At 54.4% G+C, this 13886-nt stretch overlaps 1 protein-coding gene across 19 annotated transcripts in view; it reads right to left on the bottom strand.

Moving 5' to 3' along the window:
• P2RX6 (purinergic receptor P2X 6) overlaps positions 1 to 13886 on the bottom strand; it is a 22328-nt gene extending 8442 nt beyond the window's left edge. The window contains exons 1-12 of one of the 19 annotated variants that reach the window (XM_077950727.1): positions 13713 to 13886; positions 12960 to 13110; positions 10997 to 11068; positions 5770 to 5845; positions 5485 to 5578; positions 5322 to 5402; positions 5100 to 5245; positions 4902 to 4991; positions 1490 to 1583; positions 1311 to 1376; positions 1058 to 1135; positions 77 to 971 (exon numbers count right to left, since the gene is read on the bottom strand). In XM_077950727.1, the coding sequence (XP_077806853.1) occupies positions 701 to 971; positions 1058 to 1135; positions 1311 to 1376; positions 1490 to 1583; positions 4902 to 4991; positions 5100 to 5245; positions 5322 to 5402; positions 5485 to 5578; positions 5770 to 5845; positions 10997 to 11068; positions 12960 to 13110; positions 13713 to 13876 (1383 nt within the window). In that variant the 5' untranslated portion in view covers positions 13877 to 13886 and the 3' untranslated portion in view covers positions 77 to 700. Of the gene's footprint in view, positions 1 to 76; positions 972 to 1057; positions 1136 to 1310; positions 1388 to 1479; positions 1584 to 4901; positions 5012 to 5099; positions 5246 to 5321; positions 5403 to 5484; positions 5579 to 5769; positions 5846 to 10996; positions 11069 to 12959; positions 13111 to 13712 lie in introns of those variants that run through there. The other 18 variants (XM_077950728.1, XM_001084368.5, XM_077950729.1 and 15 more) reach the window with 18 other exon arrangements.

Genomic DNA, 13886 nt, shown 5'->3' with positions numbered 1-13886 from the left:
CCATGGCTGTGCCATGTCTACCATAGATGCCCCCCAACTTTCCAGTCCTGCCTGTAAGGACTACACAGGAAGAGGGTGGCTTTGCTGGCTTTACTCCACGACTTTCTCCAGCCATGACATCAGCTTTCTCTGGGCCCCAAGGAGAATCAGGTGCATGTGCCCCTCCTTGGATACCCAGGCCTCAGGGGCCACACTCTCCCACCCTAGCCCTTCAAAGCCTAGCTCCCAAGGGACATGGCTCTGGGGACTGAGAGGCAGCAGGGACCCCAGGCATTTTACTGAGGCTCCAGGTGGCAGATGATTCCAGATGTCAGCCCAGCCTCAGCCCCACCCCTGGCCCTCCACAGCATGCCCTCATCACCAGGTACCCACAATGGAAAGCAGCCCCTTGCCTCCCTGGGTTGGACAATTAGAATTCTCTGCCCTGCCCTGGGACCAAGAGGAGAATTCCAGCTGCAAAACCCAGCCAGCCTGAGGGAGATCTCGGTGGTGGTGTTTGGAACCATTCCTTCCAGCCATTCCACCCAGCCTGGGATCAGAGACAGGGCCTCCCTCAAGCAGCTGCGCTCAGACAGCTTCCTAAGTATGACTTCTGTGGCTGACTTCTGTGGTTCCCCGAGGCAGCATCCTGCTAAGGCAGGAGTCAGGGGAGAGACTGTCTGCTGGGGTTCAAGGGTGGAATTCTACCCCTAATCCTCAATCATCTCAAGGATGAGATCCCCAAGCAGGGCCCCACCCTCCCCAACCCCCAACTCTCAACCAGCAGGGAATGGCTACGGGCTTCAGGAATGGGCTGGCAAGTGGGTGTCAGAACTTGGACAGGGCCATCCTGGTGTCTGTGTCTGACTCCCAGCAGCAGTGGCCGTGGGTGCAGGTGCTGAGATCTGTCTAAGGCACTTGGCCAGTTGGGCTTGGGATGCAAGGGCCAGCTCACTCCACACAGAGTTGGCGGTTGCCTTCGGGGCCTTTGCCTGCAGACGAGGACAGCAGGTCAGGGATCCAGCCAACTTCTAAGTGTGGCAGAACCCAGAGTCCAAGCAGAGTGACCTCAGCTCACCTCCTCATACTTTGTCCTCCAGTAGAAATGGGCTTCTCTATCCACATACAGCAGCAGCAGGTCACAGATAAAGGTGACCTGGGAGAGGCAGGGCCAACCCATGTTCCAGCCCCCAAGCCTGCTCTCCTGCCACTTCCCCAGCCTGCACCCCGAGATTCAATGTGCAGGCACCGGAGCCTCCAGCATGCGTTGGACACACCCTGGTCAGCGGCACTCACCGCAGCCTGCAGGTGCCCACAGTGCTTGCACTCACCACGCCCAGCCAAGCTGCCCCGGTGCCCAGTGTGACGGCCATGGGGATGAGCCCGAACTTCCCTGCCTGAGAGAGATCTGAGCTGAACCTCTCAGCCCACGACTGTCGGCCTCATGCCTCCTCCAGCCCTGTCTGCTTTGCCGCCTCCCATCCCCGGCCTGACCCCTACCTGTGCCTACCTGCCCGGTGACGAGGATGTCGAAGCGGATTCCGTAGAGTTTGAGCAGGGTGCGGGCCTCCACACCCGGTTGCTCCCACCAGTAAGTGGCTGTCCTGCGGGCAGGAAAGAGGGCTCTGGTGGCCTGCTTTGCCCACCCACAGGTGGGGCTGGCCCTGCCAGGCCTCTGTCCAACTTATCCATTGACTGTAAACCCCAGCCCAAGCCTGAGTCCTGGGTCTCAGCCCTGTGTCATTGGTGAGAAAACAGAAAAAGCAAACCAAGACCTGTCCCTCAGAAGTTCCCTGCCTGCTGAGGGGATGGGGGACAGAGGAGTCCCTAAACAGACCCAGCAGCGGGGATGTGAAGGAGCAGGCTCAGGGCTGAGGGATTCCAGAGATGGGAACGCACTTTTCCCTGGGAACTGGGGTAGGCTTCCTGGAGGGGACATGAGACTGGGCCTGGAGGAACATGCACACAAATGGTTTGCCAGCACAGAGCGGGGGGGAACAGGATGTGGGTGGGAGCCAGCCCCGCATGGTTTCGAAGGGCTCGGGAGGTTGGGGAAGCCAGACCAGACGGGATGCAGTGAGCTGTGTTGAGGGGCATCATCCCCAGGCCTGGTGGCCGTGTGTGCCTGCCTGCATGACGAGGTGACACTCAGTGGCAGAAGGATCCAATAAATCTGCTTAGAAGACTCAAAGACATGATAATAAATGCAATTTAAGAACCTTGAGGCCAGGTGCGGTGGCTCAGGCCTGTAATCCCAGCACTTTGGGAGGCTGAGGCAGGTGGGTCACCTGAGTTCAGGAGTTCAAGACTAGCCTGACCAACACGGTGAAACCCCATATCTACTAAAAACACAAAAATTAGCTGGGTGTGGTGGCATGCACCTGTAATCACAGCTACTTGGGAGGCTGAAGCAGGAGAATTGCTTGAACCCGGGAGGCAAAGATTGCAGTGAGCTGAGATCAGGCCACTGCACTCCAGTCTGGCACCAACAAGAGCAAAATTTCATCTAAAAAAAAAAAAAAGCCAGGCATGGTGGCTCATGCCTGTAATCCCAGCACTTTGGGAGGCCGAAGTGTGTGGATCACCTGAGGTCAGAAGTTCGAGACCAGCCTGACCAACATGGCAAAACCCCATCTCTACTAAAAAGACAAAAATTAGCCAGGCACTGTGGCACACACCTGTAATCCCAGCTACTTCGGAGACTGAGACTGCAGAATCACTGGAACCTGGGAGGCAGAAGTTGCAGTGAGCCAAGATCACGCCACTGCACTCCAGCCTAGACAGCAAGAAAGTGAAAACTCCGTCTCAAAAAAAAAAAAAATTTAAAAATTAAAAATAAATAAATAAATAAAGGCCGGGTGTGGTGGCTCATGCCTGTAATCCCAGCACTTTGGGAGGCCAAGGCAGGTGGATCATGAGGTCAAGAGATCGAGACCATCCTGGCCAACATGGTGAAACCCCGTCTCTACTAAAAATACAAAAATCAGCCAGGAATGGTGGCACACACTTGTAGTCCCAGCTACTCGGGAGGCTGAGGCAGGAGAATTGCTTGAATCTGGGAGGTGGAGGTTGCAGTGAGCCGAGATTGCACCACTGCACTACAGCCTGGCAACAGAGCGAGACTCTGTCTCAAAAAAAAAAAAAGGGCCAGGTGCAGTGGCTTACACCTATAATCCCAGCATTTTAGGAGGCCGAGGCGGGTGGATCACCTGAGGTCAGGAGTTCAAGACCAACATGGTGAAACCCTATCTCTACGAAAATACAAAAATTAGCCGGGCATGGTGGTGGACGCCTCTAATCCCAGGTACTTGGGAGGCTGAGGCAAGAGAATTGCTTGAACCTGGGAGACAGAGGTTGCAGTGAGCCGAGATCATGCCATTGCACTCCAGCCTGGGTGACAAGAGTGAGACTCCGTCTTTAAAAAAAAAAAATCCTTGAGCGCATCCTAGATTGGAAAGTACAAAAGTTTAGGATCACTGTTGGCACAGCTGGGGAGCATTAAGTATTAGATTTATTCTGCCAGCCTGGAAGGTGGGTCACACCTGTAATCTCAATACTTTGGAAGGCTGAGGTGGGAAGCTGATCACTTGAGGCCAGGAGTTCAAGACCAGCCTGGTCAACGTAGTGAGACCCCGTTTCTATACTGTTTTTTAAAAATTAAAAAAGATTTACTCTTGCTAAATGTCTTTCTTTCTTTCTTTTCTTTCTTTCTTTTATGGCATCTCACTCTGTCATCAGACTGGAATGCAGTGGCATGATCATGGCTCACTGCAGCCTCAGTCTTCTGGGCTCAAATGATCCTCCCACCTCAGCCTCCTGAGTAACTGGGACCATAGGCATCTGCCATCAGGCCTAGCTAATTTTAGAAGTATTTTTTGTAGACATAGGGGTCCCCCTATATTGCCCAGGTTGGTCTCAAACTCCTGGGCTCAGGTGATCCTCCCGCCTCAGCCTCCCAAAGTGTTGGGATTACAGGCATGAGCCACTGCACCCAAAGGTCAATTTCTTGAGTGCAACAATAAGACAGTGGCTACATGGGGAAGGTCCCTGTTCTCAGGACAATGTTGAAAAGGGTGAGTGTCCGGATGTCTGCCACCTACTTTCAAACAGTTCCGTTTGAAATCTAAACATACCCAGTTCACTCCAGACAGGGAAAAAGAAAATGTGGCCAGATGGTAACATAAAAACTGGTAAGCCCAGATGAACGTATATGGGTGTTCATGGTACTAATCTTAAGTTTGTCTAGAGTTTTTAAAAAAAATGTTTAGGTAAAAGCTGAAGGGAGGCCAGGCATGGTGGCTTACATCTGTAATCCTAGCCCTTTGGGAGGCTGAGGTGGGTGGATCACCTGAGGTCAGGGGTTTGAGACCAGCCTGGCCAACATCGTGAAAACCCATCTCTACCAAAATATAAAAATTAGCTAGGAGTGGTGGTGGGCGCCTGTAATTCCAGCTACTCGGAGGCTGAGGAAGGAGAATCGGTTGAACCCGGGAAGCGGAGGTTACAGTGAGCCAAGATCGGGCCACTGTACTCCAGCCTGGGTGACAGAATGAGATTCTGTCTTTAAAAAAAAAAAAAAAAAAAAAGCTGAAACGAAGAAGGGGATGGTAAAAAGGAAACCCCCCATTGCTGTGGAGGGGAGATACTAGAGGCAGGGTGGGGTGGAGGAGGGGCTGACAGTGAGGAGCCTGAGCTGGGCAGGGGCCCGGGACAGATGGGGTGGAGGGCTCAGGACTTGGGGGAGCAGGATGGAGCCTGTGCTGGAGGATGTGGGGTTGAGTACAGCTCTCTCCTGCTCCTGGGAGCCCCTCGCACACCAGTGGAATATCCAGAGGGCTGGGCCTGGGTGTGGTCTGTCCTGACCGCCACAGGGAGAGGGCGATGGGCACAGCAGCTGGGCACTGGGAGCAGTGGGGCCGCACCTGAAGTTGTAGCTCCTCTCCTGCAGCTGGAAGGAGTAGTGAGTCCGGCAGCCGGAGTCCCCAGTGTCCAGATCGCAATCCCAGTGAACCCTGATGCCCACAGAGCCACCCTGCACATAGCACACTGCTGTTCCACTGGTGGGTGGGCCCGGGACCCTCTCCCAGAGCCCTCCGGGAACCTTGCCCCCAACTTGGCACCCACCAGCAACGCCAGGTCCTCGAAGTTCCCTCCAGCCTCGGCCACGAGGTCCCCAATGCGGAACACAGGACAGTAGGGGCTGAGTTGTGGTTCATAGCGGCAGTACTTAAAATAGGTGGGGTCCCAGGTCTCCAAGGCATTGGACCTGGCGGGGGTGGGGGAGGTCAGACGAGGTAGGAGACAAGGAGGGTCTTGGGGCAGATGAGACCCACTCTGCTTACTTAGAGAAGTTGAACTTGCTGAAGGTGACCGTGTTTTTGATGAAGAGTGTGAAGTTCTGGGCCTGGGCCAGCAGGGGCCTCCTGCAGGTGGAAGGGAGGTGACAGCCTCTGCCAGGCCTGGGGCCCTGCGCCGGTGGGGGTGGGGGATTGTGGGGACACTTACGAGGGCACAACGCCACTCTCCACTGGGCACCAACTCCAGATCTCACAGGTCCTGTGGGTCCCATTGAACACCACACATTGGCCTGTTTTTACGCCTAGAAAAACAAAAGATGAACTCCAGACCTTCAAATCTCCGCAGGGCTGGGGAAGGCGTCAGCCAAGGGGTTGTTGGCAGAAAGAGAGATGCAGGGACAGAGGCGAATGGGGCCTGCACTCAGGAGCCACCCAGGATCCCAGGCCAGCCCCCACCCTGCTGGGGGCACTGGAAGACAGAGCCCACAGTTACCGTGGCTGTGCGTGCCTCTCTCCCCTTCGGGGCAGTCCTCGTCGACCCAGCAGTTAGCCAGTGGGACGGAGGGGTGCTGAGGTGGGCAAGAGAGCAGTCACCGATGGCACAGGGGATGTCTCCCCTCCACAGCCCAGTCTCAAAGGCAGGGAGGTTCAAGGTGGGAAGGACAGGCCCCCTTCCCACCTTAAACCTCCTCACCACCCTCCCACCAGAGTACCCTGAGTCTGGGGCCACACAGGAAAGCTGGAGGGTGCAAATAAAAGGAGGTGGTCAGAGGAGGGAGCAGAGCAACGCCCTGGCCAGATGAGGGTACAATGCTGTATTTCAAAGACAAAGGGAGACCTCTTTCCTCTTTTTTTAAAACATTTATTTTTAGTGATGCGGTCTCACTCTGTTGCCCAGACTGGAGTGCAGTGGTAAGAACGTGGCTCACTATAGCCTCGCCCTCCTGGGCTTAAGCAATCCTTTCACCTCAGTTTTTCCAGTAGCTGGGACTACAAACACACACCACTGTGCCTGGCTGATTTTTTAGTTGTTTTTTTTTTTTTTTTTTTTTTTTTTTGTAGAGATGGAGTCTTGCCATGTTGACCAGGTTGGTTTTAAACTCTTGGCCTCAAGCAATCCTTCTGTCTCAGCCTCCCAGGGTGCTGCGATTAAAGGTGTGAGACAACGTGCCCTGCCCTTCCCTCCTGAGAGTTCTGTCTGTGGTGGACACGGAAGTGATTCTTCCAGGTCTACCTCCTCTGCTCCAATCTGGATGACAGATTAGGGAAGGTGAATATACCTTGGGAGGGTAAGTTTTTGATGCCCGAAATGGGGGCATAACTGACAAAGATCAGGGCCCTAGAGTCAGGGGCTTGGGTATTAAAGCAGGACCCCACACCCTTGCTGAAGGGCCACAGCCTACTCCTTTCTGCTCGCTCTTCTGTAACCTGGGGACATTAATGCCTGCACAGAGGCATAGGACTATGGGGCTCTGGCAGAAGGGGAGGACAGGCGAGCTTTCTGGGGTCCCAGACCCAAGAGAGGAAGGCACCCTTGAGCACCAGGCACTCTCCCAGGCACGGTTCTGCCCCGGCTGAGGATGGACACTGCTGCCCAGGGCACTCAGCTCAGGGGCAGCAGGAGGAACACCAGCACCAGGGGCTCAAGGAAGGCTGAGCGCCTCTTAGAAGCCAGAATGAGGCAGTGGGAATTTCTGAAAGACAGGGCCATCATGATTGTGTGGAGGGTGGAACAGAGCCACATGCTCTGCTTCTTTGTCCCTACCTATGTCCTGTGTCTGCCTCTCCTCTCCACCCCAGCTGGGCTACCGTCTCCTCCAACTAGACCCCACAGTGACTACCAATGGGGCCCCCACGTCTCCCCCTACCCTCATCCACCTATCCCCAGCAGCCCAAGTGGTGCATCCCACAATGTGCAGGAGATTGAGCACCCTGCCTCTGAGCCCATGTGTGGCTCTCTTCTGCTCCTCTCAAGTTTAGCTCCTGCCAGGCACGGTGGCTCATGCCTGTAATCCTAGCACTTTGAGAGTCCAAGGCGGGCGGATTGCCTGAGCCCAGGAGTTCGAGACCTGCCTGGGCAACAAAGCAAGACCTCATCGCTACAGGGAAAAAAAAAAAAAAAGTTTAACAATTAGCTGGGTATGGTCACTCCCGCATATATAGTCCCAGCAACTCAGAAGGCTGAGGCAGAAAAATTGCTTGTGCCCGAGATGTCAAGGAGGCAGTGAGCTGTGATCACACCACTGCATTCTAGCCTGGGTGACAGAGCAAGACCCTGTCTCAAAAAAAAAAAAAAGAAAAAAGAAAAGAAAAAAAGAAAACAAACAAAAACAGTTTGGCTCCATAGTGGGGCTTACAGGGGCCCCTGAAATCCTGAACTACCTTCTTCCCACCCCAGTTCAAATATTCACTTCAGCTCCACTCAGTGGCTGATAGCCCTAAAGGCACCTCACCTCACATAGCTCAGCGCCTTTGCCCACCAAGCCCCCTCTGTGTGGACATCCTGCTCCAGCCAAATCCACCTGCTCACCGGCTTCTCCTCACCCTTTTTTAAGATTCTGCTCATCCGGACGTGGTGGCTCATGCCTGTAATCCCAACACTTTGGGAAGCCGAGGTGGGTGGATTACCTGAGGTCAGGAGTTCGAGACCAGCCTGGCCAACATGGCGAAACCCTGTCTCTATTAAAAATACAAAAATTATCCGAGTGTGGTGGCTTGTGCCTGTCGTCCCACCTACTTGGGAGACTGAGGCAGGAGAATTGCTTGAACCCAGGAGGTGGAGGTTGCAGTGAGCCGAGAGCATGCCACTGCACTCCAGCCTGGGTGACAGAGTGAGACTCCATCTCAAAAAAAAAAAAGATTCTGCTCAAGTGCAGCCCTGGGTCCCCCACCTACGGCCTCTGTCCCATCATAGGACCTGCCACCTTGGCTGGGCTGTCCACGCAGGTGGTCCTTGAGGTATGGGAGATGGAGTTTTGTGAATTCAGCATAGCTAGCCCCCTGGCCCAGTGGGGAGGCTCAGTGGTGTCTGCTGAGGGAGGTGACACTAAAGGAGCACGGTGCATGTACGGGAGGGCTCAGGCGCCAGGATCCCGAGAGGAGCTGGCAGAACTCTGGTCTTCTGGGAAAGCCAGGTTGTCAGATCTGATAATGACGACCCAGCCCTGACATTTCTTTTTTTTTTTTTTTTTTTTGAGACAGAGTCTTGCTCTGTCGCCCAGGCTGGAGTGCAGTGGCCGGATCTCAGCTCACTGCAAGCTCCGCCTCCCGGGTTTACGCCATTCTCCTGCCTCAGCCTCCCAAGTAGCTGGGACTACAGGCGCCCACCACCGCGCCCGGCTAATTTTTTGTATTTTTTAGTAGAGACGGGGTTTCACCGTGTTAGCCAGGATGGTCTCGATCTCCTGACCTCGTGATCCGCCCGTCTCGGCCTCCCAAAGTGCTGGGATTACAGGCTTGAGCCACCGCGCCCGGCCTTAGCCCTGACGTTTCATGGGAAGAGCCAGAAGTGTGCTTGCAGACAAAGAGGAATTGCACAGATTCTGAAAAACACAGACCCACGGATCCAGCCAAATTTCAGAACAGTCTACAAACTGAATATTAAACAGACACCTGAGCATTAAGAAAGGGAAGGACATTGTGTGGGTTCACTAAGAGTAAGCACATCCTGCCGGGCGCAGTGGCTCATGTTGGGAATAGGCCCCCAAAATCTGGTCATAAAGCGGCCCAAAACTGGCCGTAAACAAAATCTCTGCAGCACTGTGACATGTTCCTGATGGCCATGACGCCCACGCTGGAAGGTTGTGGGTTTACCAGAATGAGGGCAAGGAACACCTGGCCCACCCAGGGTGGAAAACCGCGTAAAGGCGTTCTTAAACCACAAACAATAGCATCAACGATCTGTGCCTTAAGGACATGCTCCTGCTGCAGATAACTCGCCAGAGCTCATCCCTTTATTTTGGTCCATCCTTTTGTTTCCCATTAGGAATACTTTTAGTTAATCTATAATCTACAGAAACAATGCTTATCACTGACTTGCTGTCATAAATATGTAGGTAAATCTGTTTAAGGCTCTCAGCTCTGAAGGCTGTGATACCCCTGATTTCCCACTCCACACCTCCGTATTTCTGTATGTGTGTCTAATTTCTCTAGCGCTGCTGGGTTAGGGTCTCCCCGACCAAGCTGGTCTCGGCAGGCTCACGCCTGTAATCCCAGCATTTTGGGAGGCCAAGGCGGGCAGATCACCTGAGGCCAGGAGTTCAAGACCAGCCTGGCCAACAAGGTGAAACCCTGTCTGTACTTAAAATACATAAATTAGTTGGGCGTGGTAGTGGGCGCCTGTAATCCCAGCTGCTCAGGAGGCTGAGCAGGAGAATCGCTTGAACCCGAGAGGCGGAGGTTGCAGTGAGCCAAGATCGGGCCATTGAACTCCAGCCTGGGGGACAAGAGCGAGACTCCATCTCAAAAAAAAAAGAAAAAAAAAAAGAGTAAGCAATCCTTTGTGCATATTTCCAACTACAGACATGGGATGTCTCCAGCAACTGTGCTAGGACTAACCACCAGGGCTCAGGGAACAGGTATCTGCACAATGACCCTCCAGCCCAGGAAGCAGGTAAATGTTGGACTTGTTTAAAGAAAGATGTCACTGTGGAAGTAAACTTTCGGGACTGTGTCCTGAGTCTCAATAGTTCAAACAAAATTCACAGCTGGAGAGAATGAGCGTGCTCTGTGACAGATGCAGGATCCCAGGGACATCTCCAGGCAAGGGGTAAAGGTGAAATATCAGGGGGAGAATCAGTATTTCTGGATCAGAAATGAAGAAGAACAAGGTGGGGGACTCTGGCTTGACCATGGTTGATGTAAAAACTATCCAGAAATCAGGGCTCACGCCTGTAATCCCAGCACTTTGGGAGGCCGAGGCAGGCGGATCACGGGGTCAAGAGATCAAGACCATCCTGGCTAACATGGTGAAACCCCGTTTCCACTAAAAATACAAAAAAAAATTATCTGGGCATGGTGGCAGGCGCCTGTAGTACCAGCTACCTGGGAGGCTGAGGCAGGAAAACGGTGTGAACCTAGGAGGCGGAGCTTGCAGTGAGCCAAGATCGCGTCACTGCACTCCAGCCTGGGTGACAAAGCAAGACTCCATCTCAAAAACAAAACAAAAATATCCAGAAATCATAAGCAACCCTGAATTCACCATGAGCAAGAGTGTGCTGTGTTGGCTCACAAAGATGAAAGCTGCTTCAGGACACATTAATAGAGGCTGGGAACACAGAAGGGGAGGTGATATTCCAGCTTGGCTCTTGCTATTAGAACCTCCCTGAGCATGTGCCCAGCTCTGGGTGTCACAATAACAACCTGGAGAGTACCCAGAGGCAGGACCAGGATGGGGAGGGTCTGGGCACCTCACGGGAACTGCTGCTGCCCAGAGCTCGGGGCACTGTCACCCACAGGCTGGGAGGCCTTAAGAAAGTGACTCAACCTCACTGAGCCTCAGTCTTCTCCTCTGAAATGCGGATCACAGGACTTCCTACCAGGCAGGGGATATATGAAGACTAAAAGAAATGATTCACACAAAGATGTAGCCCAGGACCTGGGGGACACTAAGCACATGCTGAGGCTTCAACCACCTGGGAAGGGGAAAGGGAAACACGGGTGGCCACCTGGGGCTGGTGGAGGAACGAGGGGCCTACTGGGAGGATCCTGGGCAAACTCACCTCTGGGCATCTTCCCTGAACTTGGGCTGGCGTCACAAGGAAGTTGGTCACCAAGAAGAACACGTTTTCTCCCTAGGAGGCAAATCTTAAGGTTGGCCTGGATGGGCTCGCATTGACCAGAAAGGCCGGAAGCCGGCAGCCTGGTTTATAAGGGAAGGGATGTTGGCCCCATCAAGTCATTAACCCTGTCCCCCCATAAGGCAGATTGAAGCAGAGATGGGAGGCCGGCAGGGTTCTGGCCATTTTTGAGACCGGGAAGCCTCGTGCCCATGTCCATCTCTTGAGACAAGTTTCTTTCTCATTTGCTCAACCAAAATTTATTTGTGTGTGTGCGTGTGTCTGTGTGCATTTAGAGACAGGGTTGCACTTAGTCACCCAGGCTGGAGTGCAGTGTTATTATCAGTGCTCACTGCAAACTCTAACTCCTGGGCTCAGGAGATCCTCCTGCTTCAGCCTCCCAAGTAGCTGGGACTATAGGCTCCAGCTACCATGCCTGGCTTCAACCAGAATATTCCAACAGCCTGCTGCTTCTAGTACTGAAGATCTAGGGGAGAGCTGGGCCTGGCACCTGCCCAGGATGGAGAAGAGGTGAGTCTCCCATCCCACACACAGCAGCACTGGCACAGCAAGGGCCAGGGGAGAAGAGGGAAAGCTCTGCCTGTGGTCAAGGACATTGGAAAGAAAGGCTGACCCTCCAGTGCTGCTCGTGAGAGCACTGTGAATTTGAGGAATGTATGCACAGGAAGGGAAGGTGAGGGCTGAGAAGAGGGTGGTGAGAGTGGCAGCCATTAGGATTGGGAGGAATGTGTGGACACCGTCATAGGCAGGGTTGGGGGAATTCCTGAGAGTAGAAGCAGGGGCTGCAGGCTCTGAGGATGCCTAATGTGAAAGTTCAGCCTGGCTGCTGCGGGGTGTGCACTGAGCAGTAGGGAGGAGGCGAGAGGGGCATCTAAGGGCCCTCTAGGAGGCCATAGTCTCATGCAGGCATGGCAAGGGTAGTGGTGAAAAATCTTAGAAGGGACAGGAAGGGGTCGAGGTTGAGTCACGGATCTGGCTGAGGCACTAGTGGATGTCACAGCCATCGTGACTAGTGGATGTCACAGAGGCCATGCCAGGAGAGGGAAATAATTCATCTTTGGACATGTGGGTGTGCACCTGGAAGACAGCTGTGCTCTGGGCAGGTGTTCACTGGGGCTACATACACCCTGGGCATCAGAAGAGCAGAAGTGGAAGTTGAGGCTGGGGATGAGCTGGGTGGAAGGAGGAGGGAAACACAGCCGAGCAGAGGGGAGGAGCAGCACCTGACCACAGTGCCCCAGGTCAGGGAGCAGGGCTACAGGAAGTTCCATGCCCCAGCACCCCACACCACTCTCAAGCTCAAGCCATTAGTCCCGGACACCCCCTTCTTTTGTTGGCAGTCTTTGGAAATGCAGTTTCTCTGGTCTGGCTTCTTTTTTGGGACAGGGGACAGAGTCTCTCTTTGTCTCCCCGGCTGGGGTGCTGTGGAGCCTTCTCGGCTCACTGCAAGCTCCGCCTCCCAGGTTCACACCATTCTCCTGCCTCAGCCTCCCCGAGTAGCTAGGACTACAAGCGCCCGCCACCATCCCCGGCAGATTTTTTGTATTTTTAGTACAGACAGGGTTTCACCGTGTTAGCCAGGATAGTCTCTATCTTCTGACCTCGTGATCCGCCCGCCTCAGCCTCCCAAAGTACCGGCATTACAGGAGTGAGCCACCACACCCAGCCCTGGCCTGGCTTCTTGACCAGCCCCTTTTTCCACCCTGAAACCTCCTACACATCCCTGAAAGCCCTATCCAGGCGCCACTCCTCTGTGAAGGCCTTCCTGAGAACACCCAGCTGTCTCCGGCATCACATGCTTCTCTCTGCATGGCTGCATGGCAGGTGTCCAAGCTGTCAGTGGGCAAAGGACTTGTGCCCCCATCAGCAGCACCAGGGCCCCCACCTGAGGTGGTTTCACGAAGTCAGCCACATCCCACAGCCGGTTTCCAAGTTCCTCGATCTGAGTCACGGAAACCCCTTTGAGTTTGGTGATGACGGATATCTGGGGGTCAAGATCCCGGTCCTGGTAGCCTTTTTTGGCGAGGAGAGCCCACCTGGGGAAGAGAAGTTAGGCAGTGTGGTGTGTCCCCAGGGTGTACTGACAGGGTCGGAGCTGGGCCCTACATGCTCAGTTCTCTCCCCACACCCTACAGGCTCCCAGCCCAACATCGAGGGCCACACCTCCTCTCTGGCCCCACTTCCCACTCCAGACCCCCTGAACGAGACAGAAGCTCCAGCCACGCGTCAGAGAGCCAGTGCCCTCGGACAATCACCTTCCCCAGTCAGCACCCACCCCCAGCCTCACTAGACCCAGCTCCCAGCTTCTAGACTCCCCTGACCCGAGATATAGCTGGTGGTCTCTCTGGGGCTACTGCTCCAGCTCTCACAGATGTTAAGGATGATGTCCTGCGCTCCCTGGGTGGGGCCGTGGGGAGGGACTGGGAAGGAGGCAGGTGGGCACACAGGACAAACACACAGCTTGTTCTTGCTCTCCTGTCTTGTATTGCCTACCTCCTCCCAGCCCCCGAACCAATCTGCCCCCTTCCCCTCCAGCCCCTAAACAGCCCAACCCTCAACTTCAACCCAGCAGGACCAAGCCCCACCCCCCACCTCTTCCCCTGCCCCTCCAGCCTGGCCAAAAGCTCTTCTCTCTTACCCTACCACATAGACCACGATCCCAAGCTGCAGCAGCCTCTGCAGGGCGCCCACCCGCCAGTTCCTGGTCATCACATACTTCTCTGTCTTATAATCCAGAAGCCCCCAGCCTGTCGTAGCCCCTGGGGAGCCCATGCTGCCAGCTCCTGCTAGCTGCGGGCACATGAGTCAGCAT

This window comes from Macaca mulatta, chromosome 10 (assembly GCF_049350105.2).
Source record: "Macaca mulatta isolate MMU2019108-1 chromosome 10, T2T-MMU8v2.0, whole genome shotgun sequence".
NCBI classification, from domain to species: Eukaryota; Metazoa; Chordata; class Mammalia; order Primates; family Cercopithecidae; genus Macaca; species Macaca mulatta.
Note: the sequence above shows the minus strand (reverse complement) of the source record. Positions and strands in the feature narration are given on the sequence as shown.